Source organism: Heterodontus francisci, chromosome 37, assembly GCF_036365525.1.
Source record: "Heterodontus francisci isolate sHetFra1 chromosome 37, sHetFra1.hap1, whole genome shotgun sequence".
Taxonomy (NCBI): Eukaryota; Metazoa; Chordata; class Chondrichthyes; order Heterodontiformes; family Heterodontidae; genus Heterodontus; species Heterodontus francisci.
The window spans coordinates 11,775,106-11,796,863 of record NC_090407.1 but is presented as its reverse complement, the minus strand read 5'-3'; the positions used below and the strand labels follow the sequence as shown (position 1 = coordinate 11,796,863).

Here is a 21,758-nt window from a genome sequence, read left to right as displayed (position 1 = left end):
CACTGGAACGACGGAGGTGGAGGGGCGACATGATAGAGGTTTACAAAGTTATGAGTGGCATGGACAGAGTGGATAGTCAGAAGCTTTTTCCCAGGGTGGAAGAGTCAGTTACTAGGGGACATAGGTTTAAGGTGCGAGGGGCAAAGTTTAGAGGGGATGTGCGAGGCAAGTTTTTTTACACAGAGGGTGGTGAGTGCCTGGAACTTGCTGCCAGGGGAGGTGGTGGAAGCAGATACAATAGCGACGTTTAAGAGACATCTTGACAAATATATGAATAGGAAGGGAATAAAGGGATATGGGCCCCGGAAGTGCAGAAGGTGTTAGTTTAGGCAGGCATCAAGATCGGCACAGGCTTGGAGGGCCGAATGGCCTGTTCCTGTGCTGTACTGTTCTTTGTTCTTTGTTCTAACAAAAATCTATCAGTGTCAGTCTTGACAACCTCAATTGACCCAGCATCCACAGCTTTAGGGGGATTGTCCCTGATTTCCACTGCTGTTTCCATGAAAAAGTCCTTCCTGTTTTCATTCTTGAAATGCTTGGCTCCAATTTTAAGAGAGTGTCCGTTGTTCTGGATTTCCCCACCAGAGGAAGTGGTTTATCTTTATCTACCCTATTGGGTTGGTGGGGATGTGCAGAGACCTGTTACATCAGGTGCCCTTCCTATTTTCTTTAGGCACCGCCTGACCATTCAGTCTTCTCCAGGCAAAATAACCGGAGGATGGGGAATGAGAATTTTTTTAACACCGCAAATTGTTAGGATATGGAGTGTGCTGCCTCAAAGGGTGGTGGAAGCAGATTCAGTAGTAACTTTCAAAAGGGAATTGGATAAATACTTGAAAAGGAAACATTCGCAGGGCTATGGGGCGAGAGCAGAGGGAGTGGGACTAACCGAGGTCTTATTCAAAGAGCCTATAGGCACTATGGACCCATTCTGTGAATCTGAGACCAGCTGGAATCAGGTCCCGGGTGTCCATATTTTTGTCAGAGTTCAACTCTCACTGGGAACTGTTGATTGACGGGACCATATAATGTGCAGGCCTTTTAAGATCACTTTGATTGGCTGTGAGTTCTACCTCTCCAAACAGAAATTAAAAGAATCGTTCTTAGCTCACCAGTGTCCCTCCACTGGGAACTCCGTTAAAATTCATTTCACAGCTTGTGAAAGAGTGCGGGCAATGAAAATGTTACCAAGACAACAGTGAAGAGTGAGGGTGTGGGGAGTGGAATTATTAAACTGGCATGATGATGAGTGAAGATACAGCAGCTCTTATGAGACCAGAATTGAGATGCATTCCAAAAGCAATGTAACAGAGGCCTGGAATGGAACCAATCGCTGTTCAAATACTTATCTTAGAATCCTTTATGTAGTCAGCAGTCATAAAATGCAGCGTAACTATCTCATTTCTCCACAGTGCCTTGATACATAAACATACACAGACGTACGCGGTACACATGTACAGATACATACAAACTTGCACACAATTATACACGCTATACATAAATGCACATACTATCATACACAGAAGCGTGAGTGCACACAAACAAACCCACATATGTGTAAATATACACACTAGTATGTGCCTGCGCACACACAACACCTTGCATTAAAACAAGGCCCTGTCTGACCTCTCAGATGGATGTGGATGATCCCATGGCTCGATTTCAAACAAGAGCTGGCCAATATTTATCCCTCAACCAAACAACACTGAAAACAGATTATCTGGTCATTATCACATTGCTGTTTGTGGGAGCTTGCTGTGTACAAATTGGCAGACATATTTCCTACATTACCGTGACAACACTTCAAAACGAAAAGCTGTGAAGTGCTTTTCAGCATCCTGATGGTGTGGGAAAAATGCAATCTATAAATGCAAGTCTTTTCTTTTAAGAGAGAGAAAAAGCCGTGAAAGAGATGGTTATTACAACTTGGTTAGCTTGGAATGATATATTTATGCAACTCGTCTTTCTTTGTGAACACTCTACTTGATTAAAAATCCACTTGGAGATTATGCTTGGTCAAATTAGTCCTCAGTGTAATGATCTGTTTTCTGCCTGGCTCAGCAGTTCCCTTGTGATTTTGACCATGGCTCCAGCATGTTATCAGCTCATTAAAAATTGAGGATCCCTTCTGCAAGTATTTGGTGACAATTCATTATTCGGGGAAAAAGATACTTTTAAATTGGGTCATTAGAGAGAAAAGCTGTGCAAAGTTTGGAGGCAAAACAAACACAGAGAGGGAGAGTGATTATCAAAGGAAAATGAAAGGGAAAAAAGAACAATTATATACTTTCCAGAGTAGTATTGACCCCATAAATTAATCAAACTCCATCAACAGTCCAACATTCTAAGTTGCTTAAAAGGCAAAATGGAGATTGATAACACAACAAAAGCCCTTTCTTCTGTCTGTATTTACTAATCTGCAGGGTATTTTTTGCACCATTGCTTGCAGTGTGCAAATACAACAACAACTTGTATTTATGTAGCGCCTTCAAAGTAATAAAATGTCCCAGGGTGCTTCACAGAGGCATTATAAAATGAAATATGACACTGAGACACATAAAGAGATACTGGGTCAGATGACCAAAAGCTTGGTCAAAGAGGAGGTTTTAAGGAGTGTCTTAAAGGAGGAAAGCCAGGTGGAGAGGTTTAGGGAGGGAACTCCGGAACTTGGGGCCTGGGCAGGTGAAGGCACAGCCACCAATGGTGGAGTGATTAAAATTGGGGTTCCTGGAGAGGCCGGAATTAGATGAGTGCAGATATCTTGGAGGTTTGTAGGGCTGGAGGAGATTATAGAGATAGGAAGGGGCGAGGCCATGGAGGGATTTGAAAACAAGGATGAGAATTTTAAAATCAAGGCATTGTTTAACCAGGAGCCAGTGTAGGTCAGCGAGCCCAGGGATGAGGGATGAACAGGACTTGGTGCGAATTAGGACACGGGCAGCAGAGTTTTGGATGATCTCAAGTTTACGAAGGGTAGAATGTGGGAGACCAGCCAGGAGTGTGTTAGAATAGTCAAGTCTAGAGGTAACGAAGGCATGAATGAGGGTTTCAGTAACAGAAGAGTTGAGGCTGGGTGGGGACGAGCGATTTTACGGAGGTGGAATTAGGTGGTTTTAGTGATGGTACTGGCTGTATGGTTGAAAGCTCATCTTGGGGTCAAATATGACACCGAGGCTGTGACCAGTTTGGTTCAGCCTCACACAGGTGTGTAAAGTCAATGTTGTTAAGTTTGTTCAGATGCAAGTTTCCCTTGAATAGCCATAAATAAACAACACCAATGGAGAACGTCACAATCAACTCCTTGTGTTTATGTGGCAAAATATCCCAAAGTCACTTTGTAAAGAGGAACTGGACACTTACCAGGAGTTTGAGAGGATGGTTAGGAGACGCCAGGGTTAAAGATGAAGTTTTACAGGCTTTTGGGAATAGAAAGAGATATGGCAAGGTGGAGGCCTTAGGAAGGGAGCTCCAGGGTGATGGGGTGTGATGATTGAAGGCTCAGTCACCACTTAGGGGCAGAATGAAGGGTATCGGAGTTTGAGGAATGAAATCAATGTGCAGGGATGTTTGATTGGAAAATGTTGCAGAGGTAGAGCGGAACAAGAATTTAGAGGGATTTCTAAGCACAGATAAGGATATAAGGATTTTGAAATCAGTATATTGGGGAAGGAATAGCCAGTGATGGTTGGCAAGGACAGGGTTGATAGCTGAGAGGGACTTAGGGGCAAGATGTTGCAATGTTCTGGATGAGCTTCCATAGTATAGAGATGGTAGCGAGGAGAGAATTGGAGGTGACAATGACAAAGATGTCAATGATGGGGACTTGAATATTTTTACCACTCCTGTCACCCAGTGGCAGCATCAAGCAACTCCGCCTTCTCCTTCCACGGTCACCATCAACTGTCTTCATAGCTCGTCCCAGTTGTCATTCTTCATGTCTGTACCAACACAGTGAGTGTCGATAGGCAATTCAACCAAGTGGGCATATATGTTGAGCTTCACTTGCTCTTACTTGGCATCCACGGAAAAGAAATAAAGATAGACTAGCATTTATATAGCACCTTTCACAACCCAAGACTGTCCCAAAGTGCTTGAAGTGTAGTCACTGTTGTAGGAAATTGGCTGAAGGATCCAGAAACAGAGGATCCAGAACCAGTGGGCACTGATTTAAGGTGATCGGCAAAAGAAGCAACAGCAACATGAGGAAAAACCTTTTTTACACAGTGAGTGTTTAGGATCCGGAATGCACTGTCTGAGAGTTTGGTGGAGGCAGGTTCTGTGAGTGTTTAGGATCTGGAATGCACTGTCTGAGAGTGTGGTGGAGGCAGGTTCTGTGAGTGTTTAGGATCTGGAATGCACTGTCTGAGAGTGAGGTGGAGGCAGGTTCTGTGAGTGTTTAGGATCTGGAATGCACTGTCTGAGAGTGCGGTGGAGGCAGGTTCTGTGAGTGTTTAGGATCTGGAATGCACTGTCTGAGAGTGAGGTGGAGGCAGATGCAATCGAGGCATTCATAAGAGAACTGGATAATTATCCGAAGGGAAGAAATTTGCCGGACTATGGGGAAAAGGCAGGAGAGTAAGAATGGGTGAGTTGCTTTTGCAGAGAGCCAGCATGGACATGGCCAGTCAAATGGCTTCCTTCTGTGCTGTAACCATTCTATGATATGAAAACTAATTTGCACACAGCATGCTCCCTCCCACAGATAGCAATGCAATAATAACCAGATTTAACATTTTAGTGATGTTGTTTGAAGGATAAACATTGACCAGGTCTCCAGGGAGAACTCCCCTACTCTTTGAATAGTGCCTTGGAATCTTTTCCATCCACCTGAGAGGCCACATCTGGTTTACTATCTCATCTGAAAGCTGGCATCTTCAACAGTGCAGCACTCCCGTTGAAGGGCCAGCCTGTATTATGTGCTCAAGCTTCGGGAGTGGGACTTGAACCTATGACTTCTGAGTCCTAGAGGCAACAGGCACCACCAGCTGAGCCTCATGCACACTTTGCCCTATGAAGCCCCACAGAGCAATCAAGAGTGGTAATCCTGGCGGATTTTTTTTTCTCCCTCAGAGATGCTGAGGCTAATTGTTGTTTCCTGGCCCTCTGGCTTACATCAGCTAACTCAACACAGAGTGGGGATCAAACATGGAACTTTGCTGACCGAGATGGCCCTCAGCCACAGTGGCCAGCAGGTTTCTCAACTATGGCATCAAGGGAGATTCGTTCCTCTTTGTATCCATTCATGTTAATGTCTTGTAATTGGGCTGAAGTTGCATACTGTCTGATCTTAGTTTCTACATGTTTTGCCATCAGTGAGGCTGAGTATGCACTGGGACAATAGCCTAACCATTACTTATTGTTCAATATGTAAAGAAAAAAACCCTACACACGAGCACAGAGGAACTGGATTGGGTAATAAGTATGAATGATGTCATTGACATTTCAGCTGATAGGTTTAAATAATTTATTTAGGGTCTTGGTAACAGGAGAAGCTAGCTAGCGTGTAGCTGGTGTGTCGGGTATCAACTCTGGGTTACTGTGCAATCCTCTTATATACTGAAGCATCAGTAGGGTCTAGACTATGCCCATGCAACCTCTGGTAAGTGAAACATTTCCATTTTAACATAGTTGATGCCTGTTTTGGATTCAGAAATATTTTACAGTCTCTGTGTTCGGAATATTTGGCAAAAAGGAAGGCAGATTTAACTGAGAGAGCTTAAGAAGAAAATAAATTGTCTTTACAACTAAGCATTCAAACTGAGTTACTGTGAATATAAATCAAAATATTCAGTCCAGTCAAAGTGAACTTGTTGCTGTTAGAATGACCTTTTCTCACTTACTTGCTTTATTCTAGTTATACAAAGACTTGCCTGATGACATAAGGCTCCTGTCGATGTTTCACTTCTATATTTAATGGAGTTATTTTCTACACATTCATATTGAGCTGGATGAGTTTCAGTTATAGGGCCATCAATGAATGTGGTAAATGAAAAGCACTAGATGTGTAATGCAGCACGTTTTTCTAAAAACTTTTACTATGATACTATTTTTGATGGAGGTATTTTTGCCTTTGTAGTTTCTTTTCCCCCCAATAAATTTGTTGAAATATTGGAATTGAATTTAATTCACTCCACTCAACAAATGATAAACTTAACGTAAATAAAAGCAAAATACTGCGGATGCTGGAAATCTGAAATAAAAACAAGAAATGCTGGAACCACTCAGCAGGTCTGGCAGCATCTGTGGAAAGAGAAGCAGAGTTAACGTTTCGGGTCAGTGACCCTTCATCGGAACTGACAAATATTAGAAAAGTCACAGATTATAAGCAAGTGAGGTGGGGGTGGGGCAAGAGATAACAAAGGAGGTCTAGATTGGACCAGGCCACATAGCTGACCAAAAGGTCACGGATCAAAGGCAAACAATATGTTAATGGTGTGTTGAAAGACAAAGCATTAGTACAGATTAGGTGCAAATACAATGAATATTGAACAGCAGCAAGTGCAAACCTGAAAAAAAACAGTGGGTAAGCAAACTGAACAAACAAAGATGAAATGAAATAAATGCAAAAAAAAGATTGTAAAAAATACAAAAAAGAATGTTAAAAAAAGGAAGAAAAAATAACTAAAAATGAAAGTAAAATGGGGGGCAGTCATGCTCTGAAATTATTGAACTCAATGTTCAGTCCGGCAGGCTGTAGTGTGCCTAATCGGTAAATGAGATGCTGTTCCTCGAGCTTGCGTTGATGTTCACTGGAACACTGCGGCAATCCCAGGACAGAGATGTGAGCATGAGAGCAGGGGGGAGTGTTGAAATGGCAAGCAACCGGAAGCTCAGGGTCCTGCTTGCGGACTGAGCGGAGATGTTCCGCAAAGCGGTCACCCAGTCTGCACTTAGTCTCCCCAATGTAGAGGAGACCACATTGTGAGCAGCGAATACAGTATACTACATTGAAAGAAGTACAAGTAAATCGCTGCTTCACCTGAAAGGAGTGTTTGGGGCCTGGGATAGTGAGGAGAGAGGAGGTAAATGGGCAGGTATTACACCTCCTGCGATTGCAGGGGAAGGTGCCCTGGGACGGGGACGAGGTGGTGGGGGTAATGGAGGAGTGGACCAGGATGTCACGGAGGGAATGATCCCTTCGGAATGCTGACTGGGAAGGGAGGGGAAGATGCGACTGGTAGTGGCATCACGCTGGAGGTGACGGAAATGGCGGAGGATGATCCTTTGGATATGGAGGCTGGTGGGGTGAAAAGTGAGGACAAGGGGAACCCTGTCACGGTTCTGGGAGGGAGGGGAAGGGGTGAGGGTAGAGGTGCGGGGAATGGGTTGGACACGGTTGAGGGCCCTGTCAACCACAGTGGGGGGAAATCCTCGGTTGAGGAAAAAGGAGGTCATATCAGAAGCAGCGTCATGGAAGGTAGCATCATCAGAGCAGATGCGTCGGAGATGGAGAAACTGGGAGAATGGAATGGAGTCCTTACAGGAGGTAGGGTGTGAAGAAGTGTAGTCGAGATAGCTGTGGGAGTCGGTGGGCTTATAATTGATATTAGTAGACAACCTATCCCCAGAGATGGAGACAGAGAAGTCGAGGAAGGGAAGGGAAGTGTCAGAGATGGACCATGTAAAGGTGAGAGAAGGGTGGAAATTGGAAGCAAAGTTGATAAAGTTTTCCAGTTTGGGGCGGGAGCAGGAAACGGCACCGATACAGTCATCAATGTACCGGAAAAAGAGTTGGGGGAGGGGGCCTGAGTAGGACTGGAACAAAGAATGCTCGACATATCCCACAAAAAGACAGGCATAACTAGGACCCATGCGGGTACCCATAGCGACACCTTTTACTTGAAGGAAGTGCATGGAGTTGAAGGAGAAGTTGTTCAATGTGAGAACAAGTTCAGCCAGGCGGAGGAGGGTGGTGGTGGATGGGGACTGGTTGGGCCTCTGTTCCAGGAAGAAGCGGAGAGCCCTTAAACCATCCTGGTGGGGGATGGAGGTATAGAGCAATTGGACGTCCATAGTGAAGAGGAGGCGGTTGGGACCAGGAAACTGGAAATTGTCAAAATGACGTAGGGCGTCAGAAGAGTCACGGATGTAGGTGGGAAGAGACTGGACCAGCGGAGAAAAGATAGAGTCTAGATAGGAAGAAATAAGTTCAGTGGGGCAGGAGCAGGCTGACACAATAGGTCTGCCGGGACAGTCCCGTTTGTGGATTTTGGGAGGGAGGTAGAAGCGGGCTGTCCGGGGTTGTGGGACTATGAGGTTGGAAGCTGTAGAGGGAAGATCTCCTGAGGAGATGAGGCCAGTGACAGTCCTTTGGACGGTGGCTTGATGTTCGGTGGTGGGGTCATGGTCCAGAGGGAGGTAGGAAGAACTGTCTGTGAGTTGGCGTTGAGCCTCTGCAAGGTAGAGGTCGGTACGCCATACAACAACAGCACCACCCTTGTCTGCAGGTTTGATGACCATGTCGGGGTTAGACCTGAGAGAACGGAATGCCTCAAGTTCAGAGGGGGACAGGTTAGAGTGAGTGAGGGGGGCAGAGAAATTGAGACAACCAATGTCTCGCCGACAGTTTTCAATGAAGAGATCAAGAGCGGGGAAGAGGCCAGGGGGAGGGGTCCAGTTCGAGGGAGAATGTTGGAGGCGGGTGAATGTGTCTGCTGGTCGGGGGGAGGACTCCTGGTCAAAGAAGTGAGCCCGGAGGCGGAGGCGACGGAAGAAGAGCTCAACGTCATGCTGAGCGCGAAATTCATTGAGGTGGGGGCGTAAGGGGTTAAAACTGAGACCTTTGCTGAGTACAGAACGCTCAGCATCAGAGAGGGGGAGGTCCGAGGGTATAGTGAATACACGGCAAGGGGTCAGATCAGAAGGGGTGGGGTCCGAGGGAAGTGAAGCGGAAGGAGGATCTGGAGGAGCATTCGTCCCCATCAGCTGCTGGAGCTTGCGTTCCTTAACACCTGAAAGGAAGAAAAAAAGTTTTTTGTTAATGCGTCGGATGAGACGAAGGATGAAATTAAACTGCGGAGTAGAACAGCTTTGAGATAAGGTGAGGCGGTGCTGCTGGAGAGAGAGGTTCAGTATGTACATGTGGCGGCGCATAGTACTGAGTGTGGATCTCGGGACGCGGCGAGAGCAGCAGTCTGAGGAACGTTGTATTTCTCGGAGATACCTGTAGTCCTGGGTGGATTCAAAACATGATGGGTGAAACTGCAGTTGGAATCCATGTGGAATAAGACGGAGCCGGAGACAGTCACTGAGGAAGGAGATGTGGCTGTGAAAACGAGTTTTGGTAGATACCTTATCAAACACCAGGAGGGAAATAGAAAGCAATGAAGGTGAACAAGGTAAAAGAGACAAACGAAAATCCCGTCGGAGAGAAGAGCAGAACTTCTTCAAGGTAGGCATTCCTGGAAGAGAAGTGGCAGTGAATTAAACACTAAAATAAAAGCAAAATACTGCGGATGCTGGAAATCTGAAATAAAAACAAGAAATGCTGGAATCACTCAGCAGGTCTGGCAGCACCTGTGGAAAGAGAAGCAGAGTTAACGTTTCGGGTCAGTGACCCTTCATCGGAACTGACAAATATTAGAAAAGTCACAGATTATAAGCAAGTGAGGTGGGGGTGGGGCAAGAGATAACAAAGGAGGTCTAGATTGGACCAGGCCACATAGCTGACCAAAAGGTCACGGAGCAAAGGCAAACAATATGTTAATGGTGTGTTGAAAGACAAAGCATTAGTACAGATTAGGTGTAAATGCACTGAATATTGAACAGCAGCAAGTGCAAACCTGAAAAAAAACAGTGGGTAAGCAAACTGAACAAACAAAGATGAAATGAAATGAATGCAAAAAAAAGATTGTAAAAAAATGTAAAAAAGAATGTTAAAAAAAGGAAGAAAAAAATAACTAAAAATGAAAGTAAAATGGGGGGCTGTCATGCTCTGAAATTATTGAACTCAATGTTAATGTGATTGTCATTGAAATCCAAGCTAGCAGTAAGAAGAGGGATTTGTGTCATTTTATGCAAAGTATGGCTTTGGCTGAAGCTTTCTGTTGGTAAAAGGAAAAATGTAGCAACCCTTTTCTTTATTCTGGATGGACTTTAAGGGAGCATAAAAGTGCCCAAAATTTTAAGAGGTGGAAACTCTTTTCAGCCCTTTTCTTGGGCCTGAGGTAGGCAGTGCACTGGATGTATGCTAGAGGCCTGAAACTCACCTGAAACTGGGCCTCAGGCCTCAACAGCTGTTGCCAGTGAGCTTCAGACACCAATTGAGTGTTGAGAAGCAGTTTACTAGTTCCGCAAAACAGATCTAGATTCAGTAGTGGCTTCCAGACGGGATTTGGTTTCTTTAAGATCCGCGGGTTAGGCCGCATGTAGGCCTGGTTATCCTGAATGCAGCCGGTGAGGCGCTGGCTGTCCAGTTTCGGGAAGGGGCTCAAGCAGGTTTTAGGCCCTCTGTTTGCAAAGGGCCTGATGAACGTTTCAGACACAGGCCCTGTCGCCTACACTGGAACCTTTACCAAGTTGGCGGGTGCTGTCCTTCCAGCACAAAGTGTGTGTATGCGTGCCACATTGGAGGCTTCGGCATCTGTTTTACACCTGGCGCGGCATCAACAAATTTCTGTGCCAAAGTGTTTCATCTTAACAACCCGTTCCTATTTTGCAAAATTGGAATTTGAGCGCTAAAATCAGTTAACGTTAAATTTACAAAAACGTTTTTGTGACTAATATTGAACCCAAGGCTGTAACTAACCCTTAGCTGGGGGCTTCTTTAACAGATGCATTTACAGGTGTGTGCAAATTGTCCTTCTAAAACAGATTCTCCTTTGTAAAAGCAGAATACAATGTGATCCTAAAGACTGACAAAAGAGCAAAGTGTAGTCAGGTCAGTGAAAACCTGTAGCTTCCATTCCTCTTATAGTTGGCTTAAAGGAATAGTTTTAACATCTAACTCTCCATTTCAAATGAATTTTGTTTATATGAGCTTGCTCTAAAGCCAAGTTCACAATTTTCAAGTTCTGATTATAGCCCTTCCCATTCAGAGGGCAGGGAGCTGGAGGGACATGTTGTGCTGATCTGGAATGCGTGATCTAAAAGGGTGATTGGAACAGTTTCCATTGAAGCTTTCAAAATGGAATTGGATAAAGACTTGAAAAGGGAAAGAATAGTGCAGGGCTATAGGGAGAGAGCAAGAGGAGTGGGACTCATTGGGTAGCTCTTTTCAAAGAACTGGCACAGTGAAGATGGGCCGAATGACCACCTTCTGAGGTACGATTCTATGATTCAGTGATTCCTATGTCAAAATCACACTACTTGTACAAAGTTGAGAATAAAAAGGCATCTCAAATGATAACTAGCTGTTTATCTTAGTCACTATCAACACTTTTGCCCAGGTAGCAGGGGATAAGAGCACCTAATGGGGTCATGAACCCGCACAGAAGTTACATCACCCTATTTAGATCACGATGTCATAATAGAACTAAGGTATAAACGTATGGAATGATGTCATGGGGAGGGAAGGGGGAAACACAGGTTTGATTCGCGCTCTCTTTGGGTCACCTTCCACATTTTTAAAATTTGTTCTCGGGTTGCGAGTGATGCTGACGAGGTTGTATTTATGTCCATCTGCTCTCTCAGGTGGATCCCCTGGCACTAATTCGAAGAAGAGCAGGTGAGTTCTCCCCAGTGTCCTGATCAACAGTTACCCCTCAACCAACATCACTAAATGCAGATTATCTGGTCAATTATCACATTGCTGTTTGTGGGAGCTTGCTGTGTGCAAATTGGCTGCTGCATTTCCTACATTACAACAGTGACTACACTTCAAAATTACTTCATTAGTTATAAAGCTCTTTGGGACGTCCTGAGGTCATGAAAGGTGCTATATAAATGCAAGTCTTTCTTCTTAACTGCTTCCAATTCTGAACTTACTGTATTGCACAGAGTAGGCTAGGTATTGTGGAACCTGCAGCTGTGTTTGTTTTAACCTTCAAACCCACGCTCGTTGTTTTAACCCTTCGTATGTTGCTTGTTCTGCGCAGCGCATGCAACAGACCTTTTCATCAGTTGGCATCTGTAGATGTACGACTAGATACTGTATTGTAAATTTGAATAAAGAGAAGTGCGCGATGTTTCTGAACAAATCCTCTGACCAATCTGCAGGCTTTTTATACTGCTCCAGTTTTCTCCACTCCTTGCTTGAAAATGCTGAATCATGCAATGACTAGTTTTCATGTGTTTATCCAGATGGTTATCTATTCAAGCATGAGGAGCATCGCAGCTTAGCTGAATCCTGATATCACTACATAACGATCAAGATCTGGCTTGTTGGGACAACTAACAGTGCCACAAATTCAGCTGTGGGACCAATGCTGGCGCAGATTTGGTTTTAGGCCAGCGCACTCTTAAATTTGTTTGTTTAGTTTAGTTTAGAGATACAGCACTGAAACAGGCCCTTCGGCCCACCGAGTCTGTGCCGACCATCAACCACCCATTTATACTAATCCTACACTAATCCCATATTCCTATCACATCCCCACCTGTCTCTATATATTTCCCTACTACCTACCTATACTAGGGGCAATTTATAATGGCCAATTAACCTATCAACCAGCAAGTCTTTGGCATGTGGGAGGAAACCCTTTGATGCCCAAACAATGAGCGCATCACATACCAATGTGTACCCCAGTCCTTACCTGGAGCTTGGGTTCACATGCTGGAATAAATGCAGGAAGTCGCACCCACTGATTGTCCAGCAGTTTAGGCCCCTGGGACTGCCGTGTGAAAATTGACCCCCAGAGGCCCTCACTGAAGAGTGAGTAAAATCTTATCAAAGAAGTTTTCTATTATTTGATCACAGTTTGTGCAACCTTGCTGTGCGCAATTTGGCTGCCACATTTCCTACAATACAACAGCACCATGCGATTATTTATATCCACCTGAGAGGGCAGACTGGATTGAACGTCTTATTGAAAGAAGTAACAGCTTGGATTATGTGCTCAAGTCCTCTGGTACTGCCTAAATAGTCACCTTCTCATATTCAAAGGATTGTGTGCACTTGGAAAGCTCAAGAAGAAGATGCTGAGAGGATGTTTCCCCTCGTGGGGGAATTTAGAACTAGGAGGCTCAGTTTCGAAATAAGGGGTCTTCCATTTAAAACGGAAATGAGGAGGAATTTCTTCTCTGAGGGTCGTTAACCTTTGGAATTCTCTTCCCCAGACAGTACTGGAGGCTGGGGTCATTGAATATATAATTTTGAAGAGAAACTGAAAAGGCTATGGTTGTTTTCCTTGGAGCAGAGAAGGCTGAGGGGGGACCTGATTGAGGTGTACAAGATTATGAGGGGCATTGATAGGTTAGATAGGAGGAAACTTTTTCCCTTAGCGGAGGGGTCAAGAACCAGGGGGCATAGATTTAGGGTAAGGGGCAGGAGGTTTAGGGGAGATTTGAGGAAACATTTTTTCATCCAGAGGGTGGTTGGAATCTGGAAAACACTGCCTGAAGGGGTGGTGGAGGCAGGGACCCTCACAACATTTAAGAAGAATTTAGATGAGCACTTGAAACGCCATAGCATACAGGGCTACGGGCCAAGTGCTAGAATATGGGATGAGAATAGTTGGGTGCTGTATGGCCAGCACAGACACGATGGGCCGAAGGGCCTGTTTCTGTGCTGTATAACTCTATGACTCTATATTTAGGGCTGAGTTAGATAGATTTTTGATTGACAAGGGAGTCAAGGGCTATAGGGGGCAGACAAGAAAGTGGAGTTGAGGCCACAATTAAATCAACCATGATCCTATTGAATGGTGCATCAGGCTTGAGAGGCCAAATAGCCTACTTCTGCTCTTACTTATTATGATCTTATGATCACGACTGTTCAGTGATAATAACATTAGGAATATGACAATAATCACATTTTATTTCTCAAAGCTTTGAATTAAACCAAAATCAGCATCAGTAAAGGGGGCAGTTTCAGTGTCTGCAATCTCTCTGTCTAGTGAGCTGCTTCCAGTCAATGAACATCAGGCCCGCTGCACCATTTAATTAGATCATGGCATTGTCTCCATTTACCTGCCTTAGCTCCATAATCCCTTGATGCCCTTACCTAATAAAAATCTACCAATCTCAGTCTTGAAAACTCCAATTGTCCCCAGCATCCAGAACCTTTTTGTGAGAGAAAAGTCCAGATTTCTGCCACCCTATATGTGGAAAAAGTGCTTCCTGATTTCCCTCCTAAATGGCCTAACTATAATTTTAAGATTATATCCCTTCTCTCTTGATTCCTTCACCAGTGTTGTGGGACAATGTTAAAAGCGAATCACCTTAAGAAGCTGTAAATGAAGGTCACCGGAGGAAGTGATGTCATGTCACATATGACCAAGGAGTTGTGTGTGTTAGCTGATAGAGTGAGATGTGTTTAGTTGTGGCTCATGTAGTAACTGTTTGTGTGTGTGTGTATATATATTTGTTATATATTTATATTCTCGTTAGATTATAATAAAAACCCATGTTTTCTTTGGATATTATTTGGAGTCTGTGAGTCTTGCAATTGTTCACATATCAAATGAACAAGTAATATTACACAGAGAAAATAGTTTGTCTATATCTACGCTAACAAATCCTTTTTAATATTTTAAAAACCTCAATCAGATTACCCCTCAATCTTGTATACTCAAGGGAGTACAAGCCATGTTTATGAATTGCAGATATCTACACTGCTTTTAAGGCAGATCAGTGATTTATATTAGCTGTCTCACAGACCTTCTCCTGCCATTTCTCACTGCTGCTGCCTTGTTTGTTGTACCTGTCTGTCAATTTTCTCTTTTTATTGCTGATTGCTCTCATCCCCAATGGTTAACATGGAATTGATTTAAAGACTTTATATTCCTGCTGAGTCTCGCTGATTTTTCACTCATTATTGCCAGACTCCATTCTCTCCTGCAGCACTAAATCTTTAATGCTACATTCTCTCTCCTGCAGAAACATTTTAAAAATGTTAAATAATTTTTTAAAATTCACTTGCAATGGTAACCAGGAGAGTGGACAAACTCCCAAGACCAGTATCCAAATTCCCAATTGTCAGAAGAAAATTAAAAAAAAATGTTTTATTTAAAATTTGTTTTCGAAATGTGTGAAATATTGCTGAGGAAAAGTTAATACCTAATTAAAAGGTAAACTTTATATTACTCAGGATTCTAGCGGAGAGCCGTCCCTGGGACTTCAATGGAGCATTTTGGTGAAATTGTGGTGAGGTTGATTGGTATGTCAATAAGATTCAGAGACTACGTTCAGAGGTGAAAGCAGAAGGGTGAGAATAATCAGCAAGTCCCTATCTCACACAAGTGCAACACACAGAATGAGAGAGAGTAGCTTACGGGCGATAGGAGGGAATCACAGGGTGAAACTGACTGAACCAGCATCAGTAGAGAAAGAAAGAAAGAACTTGCATTTATATAGTGCCTTTCACGATCTCAGGACATTCCAAAACACTTCACAGTCACTTCTGAAGAGCAGTCACTGTTGTAGGAAATGTGGCAGCCAGTTTGCCTACATCAAGACCCCACAAACGGCAACGTGGTAATAAGTAAATCATCTGTTTTATTGAAGTTGTTTCACTCAACTTGCAAAAGGGAATTGGATATATACTTTGAAGTAAAAATCTGCAGGACTATTGGCAAAAAGCAGGGGATTTGGGCTAAGTGATTGATTGGTTCTTTCAAAGAACTGGCACAGGCTTGATGGGCCAAATAGTCTCCTTTTGCTGCATGACTCTATGATCTCACTGTCCTGTCAAATGATGGGCTTAAAATGGCTGATTTTCCTCATGAAACTCCCTCCTTCCCTACTTCCATCCAAACAGGCCGTTTCAGGTTGAAGGTACAAGCATCCATTTATATGTTCCTTATACCTGACATCTCACTCCTGCATTGTGCTGAGATCAATTTGTTCGAGTACAGGTGCAGCCACCCCCATGGAACAGCAGTCCAGAACTGCACAGCCGTAGTTGTATTATCAGATTCCGAGCCTATGACCTATAGTGCAGTATAACTGCAGTCCAGAAGTCTAAGAAACTGCAGCAGCAAAGTCTTACTGTTTTCACTGTAAATTTCGCTGTAAGGCTAGTGATGTGGAATCTCAGTGTGGAGCTTGATCTTGAGCTGAATGTCCTTCCCCCATATCTGTTCCATTGACAAGATCAGCTTCTTCCACTTTTGTATCATTGCCTGTCTCTGCCCTGCTGTCACTGATACTCTCATTCATTTCTTTATCACTTCAGGGCTTCGTTTCTCAAATTCTGTTCTTGCTGACCTTCACTATCCACAAACTCCAATTCACCCAGACAGCTGCCACTGTGCTGTTTCCACCTACAGACCCACATCTCTATTACCCTGATTCTCAGCATGTTTCACTGGTTCCATGTATCTTTTATGAATCATTTTCAAAATCGTCATTCTCACCTTTTAATGCTTCCATGATCTTGCCACACCCTGGCATAGTTACTCCTTCAATCTTTTGACCTTTCTACTCTTTCCTTCTCTGACACTGGACTAATCCTCATCCCAGTGCTCTTCACCACTAACACTATTCCTTTAGCCTTTACACCCCTGCCCTCTGGAACTCTGTCCCAATGTCTCCTCATCTTGAATCCTTCCTCCCTCCTTGCTTTCAGAAGATGTGTCACAAAAGTTGTCTGTGTGCCTTTAAGACTGAGAAAAAGGATTTATCTGAACAGTGAATGCTGAACTGGGTGGGGCAATTGCAAGGCAATCTGTTTTTCCAAGCCACTCAACGGAGAGAAATGACTGTCACATGACTGGCTGCTGGTGAGTTTTTAGTTTACCTTTTGCAAGAAAAAAACAGTTTTGGCTGGAACCTGTTTTTGGAAACCAGAGAAAGAGACTTCTCTCTGAACGACAGTAAAAGACCAGTTGCTGCTGGAAACCTGGGGTTTACAGACCAGAAAAAGAACTCTCCCTGAGTGGAATGCTTGTCTCTTTTGTGAAAAACAAGGAATCTTACATTTAAGGTGTAATTTTGACCTGCCTGAAGAGGGGAGAGGACCCCTGGAGACAAAAAAAGACCCAGAGAAAGAGAATCACTGTTTTGGAGAAAGGCTGCTTTGCTGATCGGATGCCTTGCATTGTTAAGAGTGGAAAGATTCCTGTTATATCTGGTCTCTGGAAACTCTCTGCCTTAAAAGTGAGTCCTGTTGCCTTTTTTGTGTGTTTGAAAGATCCTGAAACCTCAGGAAAGTCTATGCTGTTGGGCTGCTACTTAGAAATCCAAATAGACTTGTTGCTGCGATCTATTTTTGTGGGAGATCTGTGTGACACCTGTTGCAGACGAATTGCCCAGACCATCTACCCACCACAGACTGTTCATTAATTTCACCTGGAGATCTTGACTGGCATCTGACTATTCGACTCTGGAACACCTCACCGAACCGGAAATAACCCACCAGGACTTGCAACCCAGTTATTTTATTCTTCCTGAGAAACAGCTCTAATATAAAACATCATTATAAAACCAGTTAACCATTGGGTTTTGAATTTATTTGTGTGCATGAGGGTTAGGAAGAATAAGAAGTTATAAAATCTGTTCATACATATAGGTTTATCTCATTATTGTTTAAAATTGATTTATTAATAATTTGTTTAAAGAAACCTGGTTTAGTGTGCTTCATTCTGGGGAATAAATACCGTGTTTAATTTGGCTAATTTCCGGTAGATGGAAAACTTTACTAATATGTTGTGACCTGTAGAGTAATGGGACTGAATTAACAGTGCATTACTCCCGCCTCAGTCCTAACTGATGTCTCAAATTTTTGTTGGACTCTGCTCCTTCATCCATCCCATCTCATCTCCTTCTTCCCATTAAATGCTTATTTTCATTTATCTACTTACCTTAAGGGATCAGGGAATATTTGCACAGAACTCAACCTCTGGTGAGTGGGGTACAATCCACGATGGGCTAGATTGTACATAATATGTGAAATGAGTGGGGTTTAGGGCTGTGAATTTTTTTTTCTCATTCCGTCCTTTCTTGTGTTGCTATGACAGCTTTTAAAGGATATCATTATTGTCTTAAGTACAAACGCCATGTGTCATATGATTTTGTAAGTTAGAAAACTGCTAGTTTTCAGAATAAATCTATGGTAATTAATTTATCAGTATTTAATCTATATAACTGAAATAACTGCAGTTAATGTAGAACTTTGCTTAAAACCTGGCCTCTCCTGAAGGCTCCACCATATAACTTCACTGTGATGTACTCTCGTACTAATACTAAAGAGGCGAGCTACATTTTCATCACATGTGCACATTGTGACATTAAATGGATAAGTTTTACGAGTTTGTGCTCCTGGTTCAGAGTTTTGCCCTCCAACATACAGTTGGACTGTAAGTTTTAAAGTATTGTGAAAAAGGGGTTTATTACAAGGGGGAACATTTTTAAACTGCCATTTGCATGTTTCCAAAAGTCATTGCTCGTACTCAACGACAGGGCAATAGCATTTGAATCTGGTCGGAGGAAGCAGTATGGTTACATCAGCTTGCAGGCCAAGCTACCCTCCTGGCCCTTAAATCTTAAACCTTTCTGTGAGTGTGGCTAGGCTCATGCAATCTCTCTCAGCATTGGAAACAAACTCCAGGCACATTTAAAAAAGTTGCTGGGAAACTCACGTGCTCTGCAGAAAGAAAGATGGACTGATTTTTTTCCCCAGAGGATTTGAAGAGTTAATCGATCATTTTGAAATTGTACTGTTATTTAGGACTTTGTTTGAATTATACTGTACAGCCTGCCCAAAGTTCATTAGAAGCAGGTGGTGGACTCGGACTTTATTAATTACATCTACAAATTCAGCATGGTGGCCTTGGGATGCACGATGGGTTTGGAGCCTGACTTCTGCAAAGCTTTAGCACCTCGCCAGGCCAGGTTTACATCATGTATTTTTATTTATCGTGTGAGGTTTCCTCCAGGGACTTATGATTTACCATCAGTTTTCAGGCATTGACACCGTGGAGCCCAGAAGGGATTAATGTTTGTTTCCATTGAATGGTAAAAGTTCTGAAATCCCTCCCACACATCTCTCCACGTTGCACTGTTTTTCACTGTTAATCATAAAAATATTTTAATCTTGTTCTTGGTTTTATGCAGTTTTTATTTTACATAAACTGACCTGCTGTAAAAGCATTGACTCAGCACGTTTCCATCTTGTGGGCAGTGTGTCCATGATTTTCTGATAGGTTTTGATGACGGGTGTGGTGTTTTGTCCGCAGAATCCCCTGAGAAAATTACTCCCTGAAGATCTTCAATGCTCTCGCATTATGTCCAAGGACTTCACTTCTATTTTATTTTCTTTCTCCCTTCTTCTCACAATGGGATATGGTTCCAAAGGCAATAGCAGTCCTCTGGATACCTCTTCTGAGTTCCTGCTCTTCATTCATGGGTCTGGAGAGTGAGTGTGAGCAAAATAGAATTGAAAAGCAGAGAATTTATGTTAAATTTATAACAAGCCTTGGTTAGGCCGCACTTAGAGTACTGTGCACAGTTCTGGTCTCCAAACTAAAAAAAGACAGAGGCACTTGAGGATGTGCAAATAATGATTGACAAGGATGATACCAGAAGTGGAAGGTTATACCTATCAGGAAAGATTAAACAGGCTGGAGCTCTTTTCTCTAGAAAATGGAAGGCTGAGGGGTGACCTCATAGAGATCTTTAAAATTATGAAATGGCTTAATAAGATAGATGTCGAGAAGATGTTTCCACTTGGGAAGAGTCCACAACTAAAGGTCCTAAAAATAAGATTATCACTAATAAATCCAACAAGGAATTCAGAAGAAACTTCTTCAACCAGAAAGCAGTTAGAACGTGGAACCATGCTGCCACATGGAGTAGTTGAGGCGAGTAACATAGATACATTTAAGGGGAAACGAGATAAACAAATGGGGGAGAAAATAAGAGAAGGTTATGCTGATAAGATTAGGTGAAGTAAAGTGTCAGGAGGCTTGTTTGGAACATAAAGACTGCCATAGATAAGTTGAGTTGGATTGCCTGTTCCTCTGTTTTAAATTTCATGGAATTCTATGTAATATTCGACACAGCCAAGCTGAGTCATTCCTGTGCTCATTCGCCATCCACACGCGTGCACTTTGCAGTAGGGAATTGCTGAACCACAACCAGGAAGAAGAAACTGTGGCAATTTTATCACTTTGAAGACCAGAATCATGGACAATTTGACCACTCCCTCCACTGCCCTGGTTAAGATAACTAAATGTAGTACAGACAAGAAATTGAACCCATGGAGTCCCCCTGAATGGTAGGGGGCAGATATGGACAATTGACATAGAAGTGCCCACATCTAAGACCAAATTGAAATTTAAAAAAAATTAGATTCCACAGCTGTTCTGTACCGGAATGCAGCTAGTGATTTACTTTTCACTTTGCAGTACAGCTGTGCACAGCCATACTTTATAGTATGTTTGTTATGTTTGTGGAGTCACTGTTGTAGATATACTTGTGCTTTCACCTTATTGACTTTCTCTTTCCTTCTTTACCTTTGTCCTCCTTACCTCAACATACAGTTAAACCCCAATGAAATAAATCCAAATAGATTGCGGAGGGTAGAATCAAATCGAAAGTCAAGAAGTTTCAACAAAGAACCCAGTACGGCAGATTACTACAAGAGTCTGGGAAACGACACAGGGGAACACAGTCAGATGGCACCCAATGAGGAGGTGAGTTTCATCCATTATACAGCTAAGCAATATGTTTACCTGAACCCCTGATCCAGAAATGATTGTGAGTAACTGCTGAGCCAGAATAGCAAAATAGTAAACAAAAACAAAATACTGCAAAACCCGAAACGTAAATAGAAAATGCTGGAAATACTCAGGTCAGGCAGAATGCGTGGAGAGAGAAACAGAGTTAACATTTCAGGTCAATGACATTTTGTCAGAACTGGGTAAACCCTGATACAGAACAAATTCTGTATGTAGTTACTCTTGACTAGTTTCACCCTCTCCAGTGGGCTTACTGATCTGTTTTCATTATGAGTCAAAGTTCTGAAAGATGTCAAATTAAGGTTGAAATCCATTTTTCATTCATTTTCAAAAACAACTTAATTTACAGCCTTTATTGTGACGAAACCAACAACTGCAGTATCCTGCTTGGATTTGGCACACTGCCAATCTGCGGCTGGAATTAAACACGAGAACAAAGTAATGCATTTCACTATCTGTCTGAAATCACCTTGTGCAGTATTGGTTACACAATGCATTATTGTGTTTGTGTGAAATTTCTCTCTGATATTTTATTGCTGGCATTACCTTCTTCTGTAATAACACACTTATTCGTCTATTGTGATATCATTAATTTAGCAGCGATGAATTCAGTATGAAATTGGCACCAGCATAGGCATGATGGGCCGCATGGCCTCCTTCTGTGCTGTTTCATTCTATGATTCTGTGAAATGTGGTAAGCAAAGAGAAGCGACTCATATTTTCAAATGAAGAAACTCAGGTGAAAAGACGAGATGGAGTAAATCCAGCCAGATTTGGCTGGAGCATATTAAGCATTGCTGCACTTCCTATCAAATACTAGAATGTTCCAGGATCAAGACGACCCGTGACCCATTTTCCCTCTGAAAAAATGCATCTTCAAATTCCTCCCCTTGCCCCTTTCCCTCTCGTTTGAAAATCGCGTTCCCAGACGGCGGCACTGGATTCTGCCGCCTCTGGAGGGTGGGGCAATTTTCAAAGGGAGGG

General features: G+C 43.0%; 1 protein-coding gene across 2 annotated transcripts in view; it reads left to right on the top strand.

Annotated features, from left to right (window-relative positions):
* The window catches only part of espn (espin), a 135,712-nt gene that overhangs the window by 59,808 nt on the left and 54,146 nt on the right, over nt 1–21,758 (top strand). For both annotated transcript variants that reach the window (XM_068017116.1, XM_068017115.1), the window contains exon 8: nt 20,577–20,729. In XM_068017116.1, coding sequence (XP_067873217.1) covers nt 20,577–20,729 — 153 coding nt within the window. The remainder of the gene's footprint in view (nt 1–20,576; nt 20,730–21,758) is intronic.